The following is a 16,362-nucleotide window of genomic DNA, read 5'->3' as shown; positions in this document are numbered from 1 at the left end:
GGGGTAGTTTCCAAAGCAAAGTATAGGCAGGAAGTGGTTTTTAAAGTCTGGAATCTCAGTAGCTGGTCGAGCAGTCACTGACTCATCAGGACTGAAAAACAACTTTTTAGACCCCTGCAGATACTGTGGGTTTTTTCTGTGATTCAGGAAAGGGTGGGGGAGGATATCTGCAGTCTTCTTTCGTCCAAACAATGGGATGTCTCGAGATACAAAAGTATAGAACAAGCAAATGCTCAATTTAGCTGCACACTATGTTGGAAAGAACTATACATAAGGCCGCATAATGAAAAACATGTTCACTTTTAGGTGAGATAAGAGCGAGAAAAAAAAAAGGTAATCATAATGAGTTTAAGTTAACCCTTTGAAAACTGAGTGAATTTTTTTTATTTCTTTCAAAAACATGAGGAAAAGGCAATGAGCAACTTAGAAAGATATGGCCCACAAATTAACAATAAATTAGTTAAAATTTATGATAAAATATAAAAAAGCAATAAAAAAGTACACAAAAAGAAAGAATATGGCCCACGAAAAGTCTAAATATTAAGTTTTGATTACTTTTCAGAATTTTAACTCTTTAAATGAGTTGCCACTGTGTTTTGGATTAAAAATAATGACACAAAAATTAATTATTTTCAATGTACTACATGCTAAGTAGATTTTTTTTGTAAATCACAGCCTGAGAATGTCAGTGATTGGCAACAACATTGATTGTTACAGTGCACCTAGTGGAAATAGCTTGTACTTTGTCCATATGCATTTTTCTTTTCAGGTTTATCTGTTTTTAACATTATCAGGCCAGTCTCCAATTAGTCTCCATTTACAAAAGAATCAACTTTTTGGCAACAGCAAAAACTACAAACATTCACTTATTATGTTGTTGGTTAGACAATCTTGACAATGCCCCCATTACACAGAGTACAGGGTCAGGCTGAATACAAACTTTGGTCACAGCTGTGTGTCTTATAGAGTATATTTTTACACATCCACAATGTCATAGTAATGTTACTTTTTGTCTTTATTGATATGTTCATGCTTGTTCAGTGATTTCTTTTTTCTCTGTAATTTTACAGTTTTACACATTTTTCTACCAAATCAAGACTTCAAAAATATGCAAGAAAGGCAAGCCTTGTGTGTTTATTGGAGGAATTTTGAGATGTTAACTGGCTGTCTAGCTTTGCATCAGATTGTGTGCTGCAAGGGCAGTACACAAACTGTGCTGTTTTTTTCTAAGCCTGAGCACATGCTTTTGTTGCCTAAAACGAAGACAGTAAACATATAAAATAAGTTATTTTGCCAGTGTTATAAGTTTGTTTTGAAAAGAGATTTTATGCATTTAATGAGAGCAAACTGTCTTTCCAGTGAAAACAGAAATTTATTTTGAAAAGAGAAAACATGAACCTAAGTTGACCAGCTGTCCCTCAGCGTCCATGACTGACGCAAGTGTCAGTATGTGATAAGTTGGGAGTGAGAATGTGGTACAGAAAATAGTAGAGAAATGTTTAATTACTGCAACTTTATACCTATACTACACTGCATTTCAGTGGCAAATATTGTAATATTTACTGCACTCCATTTATTTGACCACTGTAGGTACTTGCTGCTTTAAGTCTCTGCTGGCTACCACATTAAAAAGCTACTGATTTTTATGCATCACTTATGATGAAACACTAACAAGAGCCATTTTCCTGCATTACAAGTACTTTTTACCTTTGGTACTTCACCCTTCGAAACCTGAGCAAATTGGCAAAAAAGTTTAAAAACTTTAAAGGCTAGTGAAAGGTGTGAACACAGCCCAAGAAAACTAATGATCCAGATTTCAAAGAGTTAAATTATATTTTTCTGTCAGACTTTCATACATATGAATGTAAGACTTGTAATGGAGTATTTTTAAATTGGGATATGGATTATGTTAAGCAAAGTATCAGAACACTTCTTCCACAACTTCCAGAAAAAAGTTCACTAACAACACTTACTGGACCATGAAACCTGGAACAGCATCAGTTTTGTTGTGTTGCATTCACAGGCCTTGAATTGAAACCTCTGAAACCTGAGCAAATTGGTTTGGTTTCTGTTGAATACATGGCTAATAATGCAATGAGCAACTTGGCAGCAAGTGTTCCACAAACTTGAGGTACTTTGAGGTAATTTTCTTGTAACTTGTAACTTTCTTCCACGTTTTAAAGAGAAATCAAGCCAAGGTTTCAGGTTTCTAAATTAAAGAATACAATCAATCAATCAATCACTCAATCTGTCCCTGTCTCCCTCTCTTGTCTCCTTCAGATGCCCCAGCAGGTTGCGCGGTCGCACCCTTCTAATGAGTCCCGATGATAAGGTGTTAGTCCCAGAGACACAGTCGACCCTCTGACGCCACCTCGTTCCAGAACCAGATGGGACATGATGTGTGCATCCTGCAGGCAGCCAGAGGAGAAAAAAACAGCCTTCCTGTTGACATGCAGGATGCTGGGATGAGACATGTTGGATACAGGTCAGACTCTACACTCTGAACTCACCTTGGGTGCTTTTCTGGGGCTGAAATCTTGGAGAATCCAAGTGAACACGGTGTGGAATCTCTTCTTCTTTTCTGATGGATCTATCCAATGATCAGACAGGGCTCTAAAGGGTGTCGTGTGGATTTAGCCTCTGCATTTGACAGTTAGGATTCATGGGGACGCTAAATGCTGCTCTGGGAATACACTGAACGGATTACAAAAAAACACCTTTTAGGACATTTTTCCGAGATCTTCTAGATTTTGACGCTTCTGTGGCACCGCTCCTCTCTTTCCCCAGCATACAGTCATATGCCAAAGGATTACTGCAGTATTATGACAGCATTACCACAATATCGGGAGAATATGCAGATTTCAAGAAGCACACCTCTCTGTTATCTCTTAGCAGTCAAAGAGAAAATTCATGTTGGGCCTTGGATTGAAAATACGAGCACATTGTCAACGTCTTGTCTCAAAGCATCAGAAATAACAAACTGTCAAACTAAACGGGGACTTTCTCTGGCACTTTAATCGTATGTCCTCACCTCCCCTCTCTCTCTCTCTCTCTCTCTTTCTCTGTCTCTCTCTCTCTCTCTTTCTCTCATTTTCATGAACAACTGAATAGTATACTCTCCAGTATTACCAATCAAACTCTTCTGGCTGCGAATGATTTAGATAATGTTGAAATAATAAGTGTGTTTGCGTCCATGGTGGATTGGTTCTCTCTATGTCGGAGTATTTAAAAAAAAAAACAAAAAAAAAAAAACTTGGCGTCCCGAGAATGGAGCCTTGAGGAACTCCTGCGAGGATTAATTCAAAGCCAAACTTCAAGCACAGACGTCCGGCTCTACATTTAATGGCGAAATGCAATGTTCTGTTAGACACTGGAAGCAACTGTACCTGTACGAAACACTGGTGAACTTGACCATTGGTGTTCCTCTAACTGAAGGCTGGCACTTGAGATAGTTAAATGTATTAAGCGGTTTTAAAAGATGGCCAGCAGAACTTGCGCTGTCCCGTCCCTCCCCCGTTCCTCCCCCACCTTGCTCCCCCTTTGCCGTTTGACAGTGTCTGTGTTTGTATGTGACATACACCTTACAGTCTTCGATGGTTTGATACCCATGATTTACTTTGAATATAACGAAACAAATGACCACAACAAGGAGAAAAAAAAACACAACATGCGAAATGGGGATTTTATGCTTTCATAGATACAATTATGTGGATTTATAATGAAATAAAAGGTATTTTTCTTGGAACGGGTGATTGTCTTATTTTGATTTCAGCAGAATGTTGTGCATCATCTTCTTTTGACAGAAGCACATTATTTATTTGACAGAGGAGGATTCAGACCAGACATGTTGCCAGTGCAGTCTGCTTGTAGGCTGAGATAAAATGAAAAAAAGGTCCCTTTACACAGAACACCATGAACTAAAGAACCAAATATGGCTTTCTATTTTTGTGCTGTTAAACGGACAAGATACGGGTTAACTAGAGAACTTTAGAGGCGCTTGTAGGTGTATTTGTGAAAAATAGCCAAGCTAGATGTTTACAGTCTTCATTATGAGCTAGTCTATTCTCAACCAGTCGCCTGAATAAATGTTGGCATTGTGCATTTCTGCAAACCGCAGAAATGTAACATTTGTATGTTATTATGTAACGGATATGATGAAACAAGGTGTCGACCGTTAATGTTTTTCAGTGGCGATACCAATATGGATTATTAGTAGTTAATGAGACTGTTAACTGATGTTTGGAACTGGTATGCATTTACAATAACAATGGAAATCTTTCTGTCAAACTTAAGAATTTGGAAAATAATGAACTCCAACATAAAACTTTGTTTAAATGCTTTTAGCATGTTTAATCAAAACTGAAACATTCAACATGAAATACAGCAAGTTCCCAGCAACTTTTTTTTAAAAAAAACACCTGCTTTTGGTGCCACAATTGCTGCTGAAAATGCTGCGAAAGCTCATTTAAAAACACCCAGGTTGGGTGTAATAATTGCTTTTGAAAATGCTGCGATCTCTCATTAGAAAACACTCACTTTTTAATGCTACGATGGCCACTGAAAATGCAGCAATGTCTTGTTAAAAAAAATGGCAGCTAAAAATGCTGTGATGTATCATTAAAAACCCTGGTTGTGGTGCTACAATTGCCATTGCAAATAATGCAGTGTCTCACTGTACATCTTAAACAGTGTTCTGCAGCTTGGCAACTGTCTTGCCCAGGTCTCATGCCATCCAGCATCGCCTTCACCTGCTGATGATGGCTTAAGTCAGCTCATACATGAAATGAGACCTAAGCCGCTTCAGAAACATTGATGTGATACATATGGAATGTAAAATTGTAACATATCCATGGTTTTCAGAAACATACAGTGTCAATCTTCTCTTCTTCTCGAACAGAAACCAAATAACCGTAATTCCCAAAATATTCTATTTCCTTTATAGCAGCATTCTGTGAAGCCTGAGTTTGCTAAATTGCAAATTGCAACTGCAAATTTGGACATGCGCCACAAAAGCTTAAAAATCAGTAGTCAGTGGTAGAAATGATCATGTTCTTTTCTGAAAACAAAGCTCTTTTATGTTCAAACCTGATTTGTATTGTTAGTTGTTGGCTCATTTGCATGGCCATGTTTCATTGCACTGACAACAGTTTCTGTGTTGTGTTTTAAACAAACAACTGATTGTGATTGCCACTGTTAAATGCAGAAGCAGAATTGCCGTGTCGTGCTTAGTCTGTGATAAATGATTTCAGATTGCCTGATTTGATGCTTCCATTTCCCAACAGAGAACTTTTAATGATGACAGGCAGCGCTGCATATCATCATCAGCCCTTAGAAAAATCTCAAAAATGTCAGCCTGTCACAAATAAGAAAAGCTTGTCTTCCATTTATAGACTTGCCTTTTTGAAGTTTTGCCATTGTTTAGCTTTGGGTTATTTTGGACTTTTTCTGCCTCACAAACAATACAGGGCTTCAGTAAGAACACCAACAACTGTTGCAGCAGAATCCTTCACCTCCTTCATCCTACACTTCCATCAGGAGCTCATTTTGTCAAACTGGATAGTGACAAAGAGGGTTTTTATCTTACAAAAACTCGCTATCAAGATGTGTAAGTTTGGACATCCTGAAATCAAATGACAGAGTTAACTAAAGTTAAAACCACACAAAACAATGTTTTTTATATCAACAATGGGTTAAAGAAAGCCAAGACGCCAGTCGAAAATTGTACGTTTGTGGAAACCACAAATACTCTACGTCTATACATTGAATATGTATCATATCAATGTTTCTAAAGTGGCGGATTATATGAGCTGACATTTTGATGAGATGGTGGTTAGCGTGAGACCTAAGAGTAATTCCTGCCAACTTGCAGACCACTGCCTGCAAAGAAAAGGGGTTGGTTTTTGCAGGTACATTGCTGCATTTCCAGGCAGAAAGTGCCACCAAAAGCAAGTAATTTAAGCAAAAATATTATCTTTTCCTAACCATAACCAAGTGTTTTTGTGATAAAATCTAACCACAGCGTAAAGTTTTAACATTTCTGCTATGTCTTGTATCACATCTTACTGTTTCCCTCTCTGTTCTACCAGCTCATATCCCTTAAATATATTGTTTTAAAAAACAAGTTTAAATTTGTTAATGTGCTACATGTTTTCTATTCCATAGCTGTTTCATAAATTAATGCCTTTGACTGTAATATTTTGTATGGTATTTTGCATTAATCCTCACTGTTTCTTGAACATAAAAAAACCTCTCAAATCATGAAAACTTTATTACATTTGACACTTTGAGATCACTTTTGCTTTTGATCTGTTTTGAAATCAACCAGATCTTTGAATTCAAGTGCTTTTAACTGGATAAATTTGATATATACTGACGATTGTAATGTTATCTGTGGTTTGCAAAAATGTAAAATGCCAACATGTTTTCTGGTGATTGGGTTGCCAAAGACTATATCTGATGTAAAAGGAATCTCTCAGGGTAGCAACTGCACAGAAACATATCAGCCAGCTGTGTTTGCTCCTTTAGCTTGTAGTTTTGGTTTTGTGTGACTCGATACCTGGTCCTGTGTTTTGGTTCAGTCCCACAGCTCTCATCAGCTTTGTTTCCAGCAGCAACAGGCAGCTGTTTTCAGTTAAAAACAGTCGCCCTGTACATAATCCGTTCAGCAGTAAACAGCAGACAGACAAAGTTAAAGATGGTGGGACAGCAGCCTGGTTAGAGTTGATGGAGATCAACCCTTTAAGACCTGGATCATCAGTTTTCTTTACTATTTCTGTCAAAAACATGGAAAAATATATATATAATTAGGAACTTGACAAGAAATGTCCTGCAAACTGCAATAAAAGTTATTAAATATAAATAATATATTTAACATTATGTAACAGGAAAAATAAAATGTTTGTTTTTGTTGGGTCTTTTTTGCCTTACTTTTCCTTTTTCCCTTTTTTTCTCTTATTTTCAAGTGATTTTCTTGCAACTTTTTATACAAATTTTTTGCTATTTTTTTTTGTGCCATTTCTTGTTATGTTGCTTGTTGCTCTCCCATGTTTTTGAAAGAAATCAAGCCAGTTGTCTTACATATCAAAGGGTTAAACCACAGCTGAGAGGAGAGTTTCTAAAAACCCAAAAAAATCAATTATGGCTGCTATTTAAAACATTTTTAAAAAAGTAACATGACTTCAACTTGGGTCCAGTTGATACTGCATTTGGCTGGGTTTTTTTTTCTCAGTCTGAAGCAGAGGTTTATTGTCACTTCAGCATTTTGCTTTCATACGTGTTTACTGCTGTTTCAGTCTCTCCCGTCAACAGCATGGTTTTCCTCTCGGTAAAGTGCAGACTTTTCCCAGAAACCAAGAGGTGGTTGAAGGGAAAAGAATCATTGTAGCTAAAATCCAGAAACACCTCTAACCAGTGTTGACCATTCACTACATAACGTCTTATAGTGAAGGTGCTGACACACTTATAGCAGGAAAATCACCCACACACTCCAGACAGTGCAAGTTCATTTATTGTGAAACATTTTAAAAAGCTCATATTTAAGTTTGTTTGTATTTGATTTTAGCAGCTTAAGCTCTTATATAGTTTCACATTATAATGAGCCCAAATAAATTCTCTATGAATTTCTTTGAAAACCCAAGAGTCTTAAAATTATGTCTGACAAATATTTTAAGTGAAAATTTGCATATAGATTTCCACCTGTTTTGTGTTGTGGATTACAATTACCAGAACTAAATGTCATTTTTATCTAAATAATCATTACATCCACCAGCTGTGTTGAGAGTGTTTCCACCCCTCTCTGTGTCCTTATCCTCCACCTGTGTGCACACCTGCCCCTCACATACCCATCAACCCCCTCAGTATTACCTGGAACTGTAACTGAAAAACTGAAAAAACACTAAAAATTCAAAAAGACAAGAAAAGAAAAGAAAAAAAGCACCCCAAACTCAAATTTATTTTTTTTTAAAAAGAAGAAAAAACCCTATATAAACTCAAAATTATTGAATAAAAAAACAAACAATTGTTCTAAAAAAAAGACAGAAAGAAAGAAACAAAGAAAGAAAGAGAAAGACAGACAGAAGGAAAGAAAAATAAAATTATCTAAATGGTTATCAAAATATTTGTCAATTAATTTTCTGTAAATAAGCTAATTGATTTATCAACAAATTGTTGTAGCTGTACCTGTATAAATTGTTTGGTCATTTAATTTATAGAAAAACATATCTTATAGGCTGGTATTATGAATTTTATGCATAAATCTCAATTTCTAAAGTAACTAAAGCTATAAGATAAATGTAGTAGAGTAAAAAGTACACTATGTCCCTCTTGAGATGTAGTGGAGTGGAAGTATTAAATAAAATGAAAAGAAAATACTCAAAGTACAATTATTTCAAATTTATACTTAAGTATATGACATGAGTAAATATACTTTGTTACATTACACAACTGGGTATCTGTAAATACAGAGTTTGGATGTAGTATCAGGGTTCTATTTTTCCCAAATGTGATAACAAAAGGGTTGCTGTGGCACACTACATTCAAACAAATTAAAGCTCACCTTTAGACTTGCCTTTTTATTTAAGTGAACATATTTTCAGACATACAAAAACATTGAAAATTATCATCATCATATTTGAAACAGCTTCAAACACATTAAAAGAAAAGAACATAAAGCTAATACAGCAGCATTCAAATGTAGAAGGGAGATCCTTATTTTTTTTATTAGATACAATTTTACTGATTATTTTAAACATTTAATAGCCATCTTGTCCTTAAATCCTGCTATTACTTCCTGCTAAGTCTGCCTGTTTTAGCTTTGATTTGTAACACCAATTTTGAACACCAGATGTCAGTATTATGTTAATTTTTGTCAGCGGTGTTGAAGGATGCAGAGAGGAAGTGGACATGATTTTGGTATAAAATAAATTCAGACACTGGTTGTTGAAATAATGTCCAGCTGATTCGAATCAATCTGCAGTGGATCACTGTGTTACTGTAGGCAATCCATCACTCAGCACATTATTGATTTAAGTGAAAAATTATTCTAATAACATATTCAGGGTTGTCTGGCAATTGAGAAAAATGACTTCACCTCCCTAAGTGATATTTATCAGGGTAATTTTTCCAGAGAATGTCCATCAGTTTGTCATTATTTCAAAGATTGGATGATATTAATCAGTTTACCTTTGAAGGTTTGATAATATGGACACCTTAAACAGCCTCTGTGCTGCTGTTTAAAACTGAACGCCTTCTTATTTCCTCCAAAGGAACATTTTACATAGCTGAAGTTCAGCTTTTCAGAATCAGAATCCAGTTTTATTGCCAAGTACATTTACATATACAAGGAATGTGACTTGGTATTTTTGGCTATGAACGGATTTCAGATGACATCACCTCCTGTTTTGGGCCTTTGACGGAATATTATTTAATTAGAAATCCTGAAGGTATTTCTTGAAAATAAGATAAGTAACTGAAATTAGATCAGTGAATCCTTTGTGTCATTCCACCTAGCTTTATAGCTGCGACTGTACAGTGCGAATGGTGCAAAAGTAGAGCAGAATACACCTGCAAAGACTTATGAGCAGCACTGATCACAGCAAATACAATACTCCAGGTTTGGCTGTGTTACAATAGTCGGGTTTCCATTAACCCTCAAACTGAGCAAATTAAACTGCGAATATAAAACATGCCCAATTGAAAAAACACATCAATTAGAAAAAAAACTCCCATTTGAGACAAAAAAGTTTTCTAGCTCACATGATACTATGGCTATATGCTTGTCAGTAGGAACTGGCTCCCTCATGATGCAGCAGGAGCTACAAGAGCTGTTATTGCATCACATAACTCTTCAAAAGTTGATCGGATCATCCGGAAGTTTCAAATCCACAATTCCTCTGTGAAATCGTGGACTATCACCTCCCAGAAATCCCTCATACGTGGCCGCTCCCATGCATAAGGGGCTTGCCTTTCTGTTATCACTCACATAACACGCCCACATCGCCTTTGATTGGAAATGATGGTGAGTGTGGTGGCTGCAATAGAAAAAAACCTGCTAATGTTTTGAACATCCATCTTCATGCTTCTTGGAATGTTATTGCAAAAGAAGAACTTGCATTACATCACTCAGCAGTCATCTGGCAATTGTGTTTTATCGACATTTTGAAAATATCACTTCAGTTTGGTAATAGAAATCCTCCTATTGTTGGTTTCTTTTAACCATGATGGGATCTGCCACTTACAGTACTTGACCTGTAGTTTCTGTACCCAAAACCATACCAGAGAGATTAATCGGAGAGGTGACGAATTAGAAAACTTTGTACATTTGATATTAATATATTCCAGATTTTGTAGCCACGTTTTCAGCATCAAAAATCCTAAGAGGTATTTATTGTCATAAACACAACATGCCAAACACAACAAAACTTGGTAAATACAATAAATGAACCTCTGAAGGAAATGATGGTAACTGACAGTTAAAATCGCACGGCGGCAGCTCAAACTGCTGATATCACATTTTGGAATAAAACTGCTATCATTCTGTGAGTATTAACGATTACTCAAATGTTACTTTTCCTCATGTGACAGTTTTGCAATTGCACTTTTTGGTATTCCAATATTTCATCTCAAGTTAAAGGAGCGATACAGTGACATAACTCTTCCCAAACCCACTCTGTCCTAGTTGTTCTTTTGGCTGAATTTCAAATCTTCCCTTCATCTGTCTGCCTCAAATATTTCATTCAAAAATACCAAGCGTCAAAATATTTTATAGTCAAGCTAAAAACACGCGATTTTCCTCTGAAAAGTCATACTTTTATACATATGTCTTTAGTTCAATAGCAAAGATGTCAAAATGTTGACATTATGTGTGTCCAAAGCACATGTCTGTCTTGATGTCATTGCGGTGTGGTCTCCTGCTCAGCAGCAGTTACTAGCCTCCTGCGTCTGTTTGTCCCCTCCCAGCCACAGAGGGGCGCTGCTGATCTTGGCACTCTGGCCCCGCGCCTCTTTCGACTCGCCCTGCATCCCCCCTCCCTCACTGGCCAGGCGCTTGTGGATCTCAGAGGCCATGGTGAGGAAAGCCCTCTCCACATTATCAGAGCTCTTAGCACTCGTCTCCAGGAAAGGGATCTTTAGAGACAAGGCTAGGTCCTGTAGAAAGACAGAGGGGTGTGGTAGAAAATGAAGCAAGCAGAGGAAGGAAGGAAGGAAATCACAAATCTGCCATATACAAAGTTATCGCAATGCAGCAATTGCACCATGTAAAGGTAGTTTACTAAGTTCTGCATTCATAATTCTATTTTTAAAGTAAAGCATTAGATGTAAAGGGCCGTCCACACCAAACTATAACGATAACGATGTGAGCATCCAGACTGATGAATGATAAAGTTCTGTAAACAGCAGCGCAGAGCCTGTGCTACGCGCTCCACGAAAATGGATGTTGATGAGTTGCCGCTGCTGAACGCTGCAAAGAGGTTGAGGAGAAACAAACAAAACTAGAAGTATATGGTTTCACAATATTGTTCGAAGAAAACAAGAAATGGGAGAATCAAACACTATTACGAGAGCTGTCGTCTTTTGAAGACAAGTTTCATTCAGACTTTGAGTCAACATGAGTTTGCTGACACACTGGCGATGGTAAAAGAGGACATCAGTAAAGACAAAACCATCTTCAGAGACCCCATCAGTGCCAGAGAGCATTTGGCTGCAAAATTACTTTTTTTGTGTGTAATCTGCAGCCCAATAATTGGTCATACAGCCGTTAATAGCCGTGACTGAGTGATTATACCATGTGAAAGGTTGTTACTACAACCTAAATGAAAGAGATAAGCTGCTGCAATTAACAAGCCAATATTGGAAGTGCCATCTACCGGCCAGAATCTGCTATAGTCAGGGAGACTAATCAATTACTGCTAACTAAATTCATAGGAATAAAAACAACAAGAAAACCAAACAGTAAAATAGTCCACAGCTCCATACATCTTTCTCAAAAATAATAACAGACATTTTGTGGTCCACATTAGATCTATGTTGGATGTGACATCTATGCTTCATGAAATCACTCTAGGAGTAATCCAAATAATATCGTTCGCCACTTTCGTTGTAGTTGTTATTGTTAGTGTGGACTCAGCCATCCACTTGAGTTGGAACAATTTTTAAAACTGTTTTTTTTTATATACAGTAGTTACAGCTATGTTTCTTGTTGTGGACCGCCCTTAACATATATAAATTTTGCTCTATTTGTATCTGCCTTCAGTTTTATAAATTTAACCTTTGTGCAGCTCTTCAATGAAGAGCTGCTAAACACACTGACACGCAAGAAAATCTTGTAGACGGTGCAATTGCTTTATACTCTGTTGTGTTCTTCTAAAACTACACAGTCATAATATATGAGTTTACAAGATGTATGGTATTACAGAACTGCAAAGTAATACCTCTTAAATAAGTGCTTGCACACAGTTTTTTAAACACAGGTAAAGCAGCTAAAAATAGGCTTTAGACTGCTTTCCCTGTACCAGTAGTGCATAGCTGTGTAGACGAGCATGTGCATGTATGGGTTGTTTTGGTGTGTCATGTTCGACATTACAAACAGGCCAGAGAACAGGTTAACAGGAGAAAGCAGCATAGATGGAGTCCTGTGAAAACTAGTCACATCTCTTTAAATATCTCTTACTTAGCCTCTCTATCTTGGGGCAAGTTAGTTAACAGTTTTTATCTGCTCATTGCACTGTAGGTAACCTCTTACCTGAGCAGTGGCAGCATCCACCACTTTCTTACTAACGAGGTCCGACTTGTTTCCCACCAGCAGCCTGGAGACATTTTCACAGGCATAACGATCAATCTCATCCAGCCACTGTTTCACGTTGTTAAAGGACTCCTGTAGAGACAGGAAGAAAGGAGAGTGGAGCAGGATGAGGAGAGAAGTTAATGTTCAAACTCTCTCCTATTGTTATGTTAATGATGTGACAGAAACACACACAGACCTGCTCAGTGACGTCGTAGACGATGATGATGCCGTGAGCTCCTCTGTAGTAGCTGGAGGTGATGGTTCGAAATCTCTCCTGACCTGCTGTGTCCCACTGAGGGACACACACACACACACACACACACACACATACACAGAGTGATATGGTATCCTGCAGGTACACGGAGCTTACATGACACAATATTTTGCTTTACCCTTCACACGTCTGATAAACAAACTCTTACAATCTGTAGTTTCACTGTCTTTCCATCCATATCAATGGTCCTGATCTTGAAGTCAACTCCGATGGTGGAGATGTAGCTCTCAGTGTAGGTGTCATCCTTTGGAGGGGTCAACAACATGATCAGCGACATGCAGTGAAGTATTAAAAATTAAGAGTGAGTAGGCCGGTTTCCATTAACCCTCAAATTGTGCAAGTTGAAATAACAAATATAAAATACGCCTAATGGAAAAACACCCATTTGTCGTAAAAAAGTTTTAAGGCGCGCATGAGGTGGTATTTAAGGTGATTTTCAAAAGCCATATTTCGGAAAAATTCCCGGGAAACACATGTTTTTGTCTTTTCTAGGTCACATGATGCTATGGCTATGTGCTTGTCAGTAGGAACTGGCTCCCTCATGATGCAGCAGGAGCTTCATCAGGTGTTATTGCATCACATAACTCCACAAAAATTGAGAGGATCGTCAGAAGTGGAAGTTTTGAATCCACACTTCCTCTGTGAAATCTTGGACTATAACCTCCCAGAAATCCCTCATACGTGGCCGCTCCCACGTAAAAGGGGCTCGCTTTTCCGTTGCCGCTCACATAACACATTTATGTCACTTTCCTTTGGAAATAATGACAGCTAGTGCGGTGGCTGCAATAGAAATAAACCTGCTAATGTTTTGAGCATCCATCTTCATGCTTCTTGGAAGACATTTTTTTAATCATCACTCAGTGGAAACACAGTCATCTTGCAATTGTGTTTTATCGACATTTCAAAAATATTGCTTAAGTTTTAAAACAATTCTGTAATGGAAACCCGCCTAGTGTGTCATACAAGCCTACCGCAAAGCGCAGCAGGAGACATGACTTTCCAACTCCAGAGTCACCAATCAGAAGAAGTTTAAACAGGTAGTCACTGGGGAAAGACACAAGCATATATCAAACATCAAGACATTTTCCAGTTCTGTATCTTCATAGCCAAGTTACCACAAAAAAAGATGTTGGCATGGTATGTTGCTGCAAACCATGGATACATGTACATTTTACTTAGTTCCAATTACAAATATATGAGCTGAGTTCCTTATTAAGAGGAGGAGGGGATGACGGATGGTGTAACACACTAAGCGAGATGGCGGCCTGCCAAAAATATCTAAGACAAGAGTTTGGGACTTGTCCAGTTGGTTTGCAGTGACAAGAGCAGGATTTTCTAACAACAATTCGAGATGTGTTCAGTCACGTTTGTAGTATCAAAAGCAAATATTTTTTAATGGGAGTTTTGGATGAGTGCAGCCATGTTTGTATTAACAAAAGTGAGTATGTTTGAATGGGAGTTTGGGACGTGTACAGCCATGTTTGTAGTGATAAAAGAGGGTATTTTTTAACAAGGCTTCAGGACATATCCAATTGTGTTTGTAGTGATGATATTAGACCTCAGGGCATTTCCAGCTGCATTTGTAGCGACAAAAGTGGGTATTGTTTCCCAGCAGTCTGGGACATGTCCAGCCATGTTTGTTGCAAGAAAAGCAGGTACTTTTTAACAAGAGCTTGGGACCTGGCCTACCACGTTTGTAGTGACAACAGCAAGTATATTTTAGCGAGGGTTCGTGACATGTCCAGCTGCATTTGTTGCAACAAAAAGCAGGTTATTTTTTAATGACAGTTTATGATTTATTCCTGACCCTAACCAAGTGGTCTTTGTGCCTAAACCTAACCACCACACTTTATCCACAGTGTTGTGACAGCATAAACTTGAATATTTAAATGTTTAATCATATCTGTGGTTTGCAAAAATGTATATTGCCAACATTTTTGTAATGTAGAACTATCATCAGCTAACTATTATTACTGAAGTAATCTTAAGATCTTAAGAGAACAATTGTGTGAGAGAAATCAGACTGTCTTCCCCTGTTTGATGAGGCAACTGATCTGCATCTAAGAACTGCAATACCCATGAGCCATATGGGCCTAGTGATTGAACTACAAGTTACTTTGAATTGTCTATGCAGAAAATGAACTAGCCTTTTTTTTATCTGTTACCCTGGATGCCCAATTCACAACTCCACAACTGAGTCACCTGGGACTACAAAACCATCTATTTTATAATTTACATTTGTATATACATACTGAATTAAAGCAACATATCTATAATTAAACATAAGATGGAGCTTATCCATTACACATGACTAAGTTTGGAGGTATATCAATATTTAAATGTAGAGCTGAGTTAACACATCAGCGATCACAAGGCAATACTGAAATGATATCACTGTATCCAGGGCAAACACAAGGATCTTAAATTGTTTACTTTTCCTGCCAGCAGTTGTGGTTAAAGATCAGAGGTCAGTGTTTTCCAGTGGCATACAGTATATGTCTTTTCAGAAGTAGCACAAAGAAACAACACTTACTATTCAGGATTCATGATGCGTGAGGTATGTCCAGGTGACACGACAAAAAAAATGTAAAAATTCCTTAAACCTGAAGCTGAAAACAGTCCGATAATCTCAGATTGTGATGTTGTGAACAGTTCTGTATGTGTGTGTGAGAGTATTTGTGTTTGTCTCTGTCCTTTGGAGGGCAAATGGCAGAATAAGCTGCAGCTACTGGCTGACTGATGAGCTGACTGGTTCAGATGCATTATTTATTAATAAAGTCCTGCTCCGGTTACACTGGGGACAGCACCTGGAACCAAGACACTCGCACACACACACAAGACTGCATTACAACCCTCTGAATCTAAACTTCCCCATCAACTCATGTCTTTGCTCTTTTTAATTTGGGTTTGTGCTGATCTGTCATTGCACCACAGTGTGCCTCTGCTTTTTACTGACAGCACCTCAAACAGACAGTGTCGTGTGTGCATCACACATTAATGGACCAACCGCCACTCAGTTCTTCTGGAACCATCCAAGATACAACAGATAATGCTGCATTCATGCGATGCCATAGTTTCTGAGTTGGGAAGTCATTCTTCAAACATCGTTGTGTTCATGTGCTCTGAAGTTCATTTATTCTCATTCTGTACATGTTGACATATGAAAAGAACAAAACTAGTAACTCAGGTCTGGCAGCGAACAATAAAGTGACAGTGTACTAAATAACCTACTAAATAAGTAAATAACTTACTAAATAAGTCAATAAACTACAAATAGCTTAATACCTGAGAATTATATCTAATATCT

At 37.6% G+C, this 16,362-nt stretch overlaps 2 protein-coding genes across 6 annotated transcripts in view; one reads left to right on the top strand and one right to left on the bottom strand.

Moving 5' to 3' along the window:
• LOC121942853 (leucine-rich repeat and fibronectin type III domain-containing protein 1-like protein) overlaps positions 1-3,742 on the top strand; it is a 527,737-nt gene extending 523,995 nt beyond the window's left edge. For all 5 annotated transcript variants that reach the window (XM_088079341.1, XM_088079340.1, XM_088079343.1 and 2 more), the window contains one exon: positions 2,281-3,742. The gene's annotated coding sequence lies outside the window, so the exon portion shown is untranslated. The remainder of the gene's footprint in view (positions 1-2,280) is intronic.
• Positions 3,743-10,352: 6,610 nt separating this feature from the next.
• Positions 10,353-15,602, bottom strand: LOC121943024 (ras-related protein ORAB-1-like). Its single transcript, XM_042486382.2, has 6 exons — positions 15,589-15,602; positions 14,027-14,099; positions 13,204-13,299; positions 12,978-13,073; positions 12,740-12,871; positions 10,353-11,145 (listed from the first exon to the last, which is right to left on the bottom strand). Exons 1-6 carry the CDS (start codon positions 15,600-15,602, stop codon positions 10,912-10,914), a joined length of 645 nt encoding a protein of 214 aa, XP_042342316.1. The 3' UTR covers positions 10,353-10,911.
• Positions 15,603-16,362: the final 760 nt, after the last annotated feature.

This window comes from Plectropomus leopardus, chromosome 6 (assembly GCF_026936395.1).
Source record: "Plectropomus leopardus strain MGB_pleo_1.0 chromosome 6, ASM2693639v1, whole genome shotgun sequence".
Classification (NCBI taxonomy): Eukaryota; Metazoa; Chordata; class Actinopteri; order Perciformes; family Serranidae; genus Plectropomus; species Plectropomus leopardus.
The sequence above is the reverse complement of the archived record's forward strand: the minus strand, read 5'-3'. Positions and strand labels throughout refer to the sequence as shown.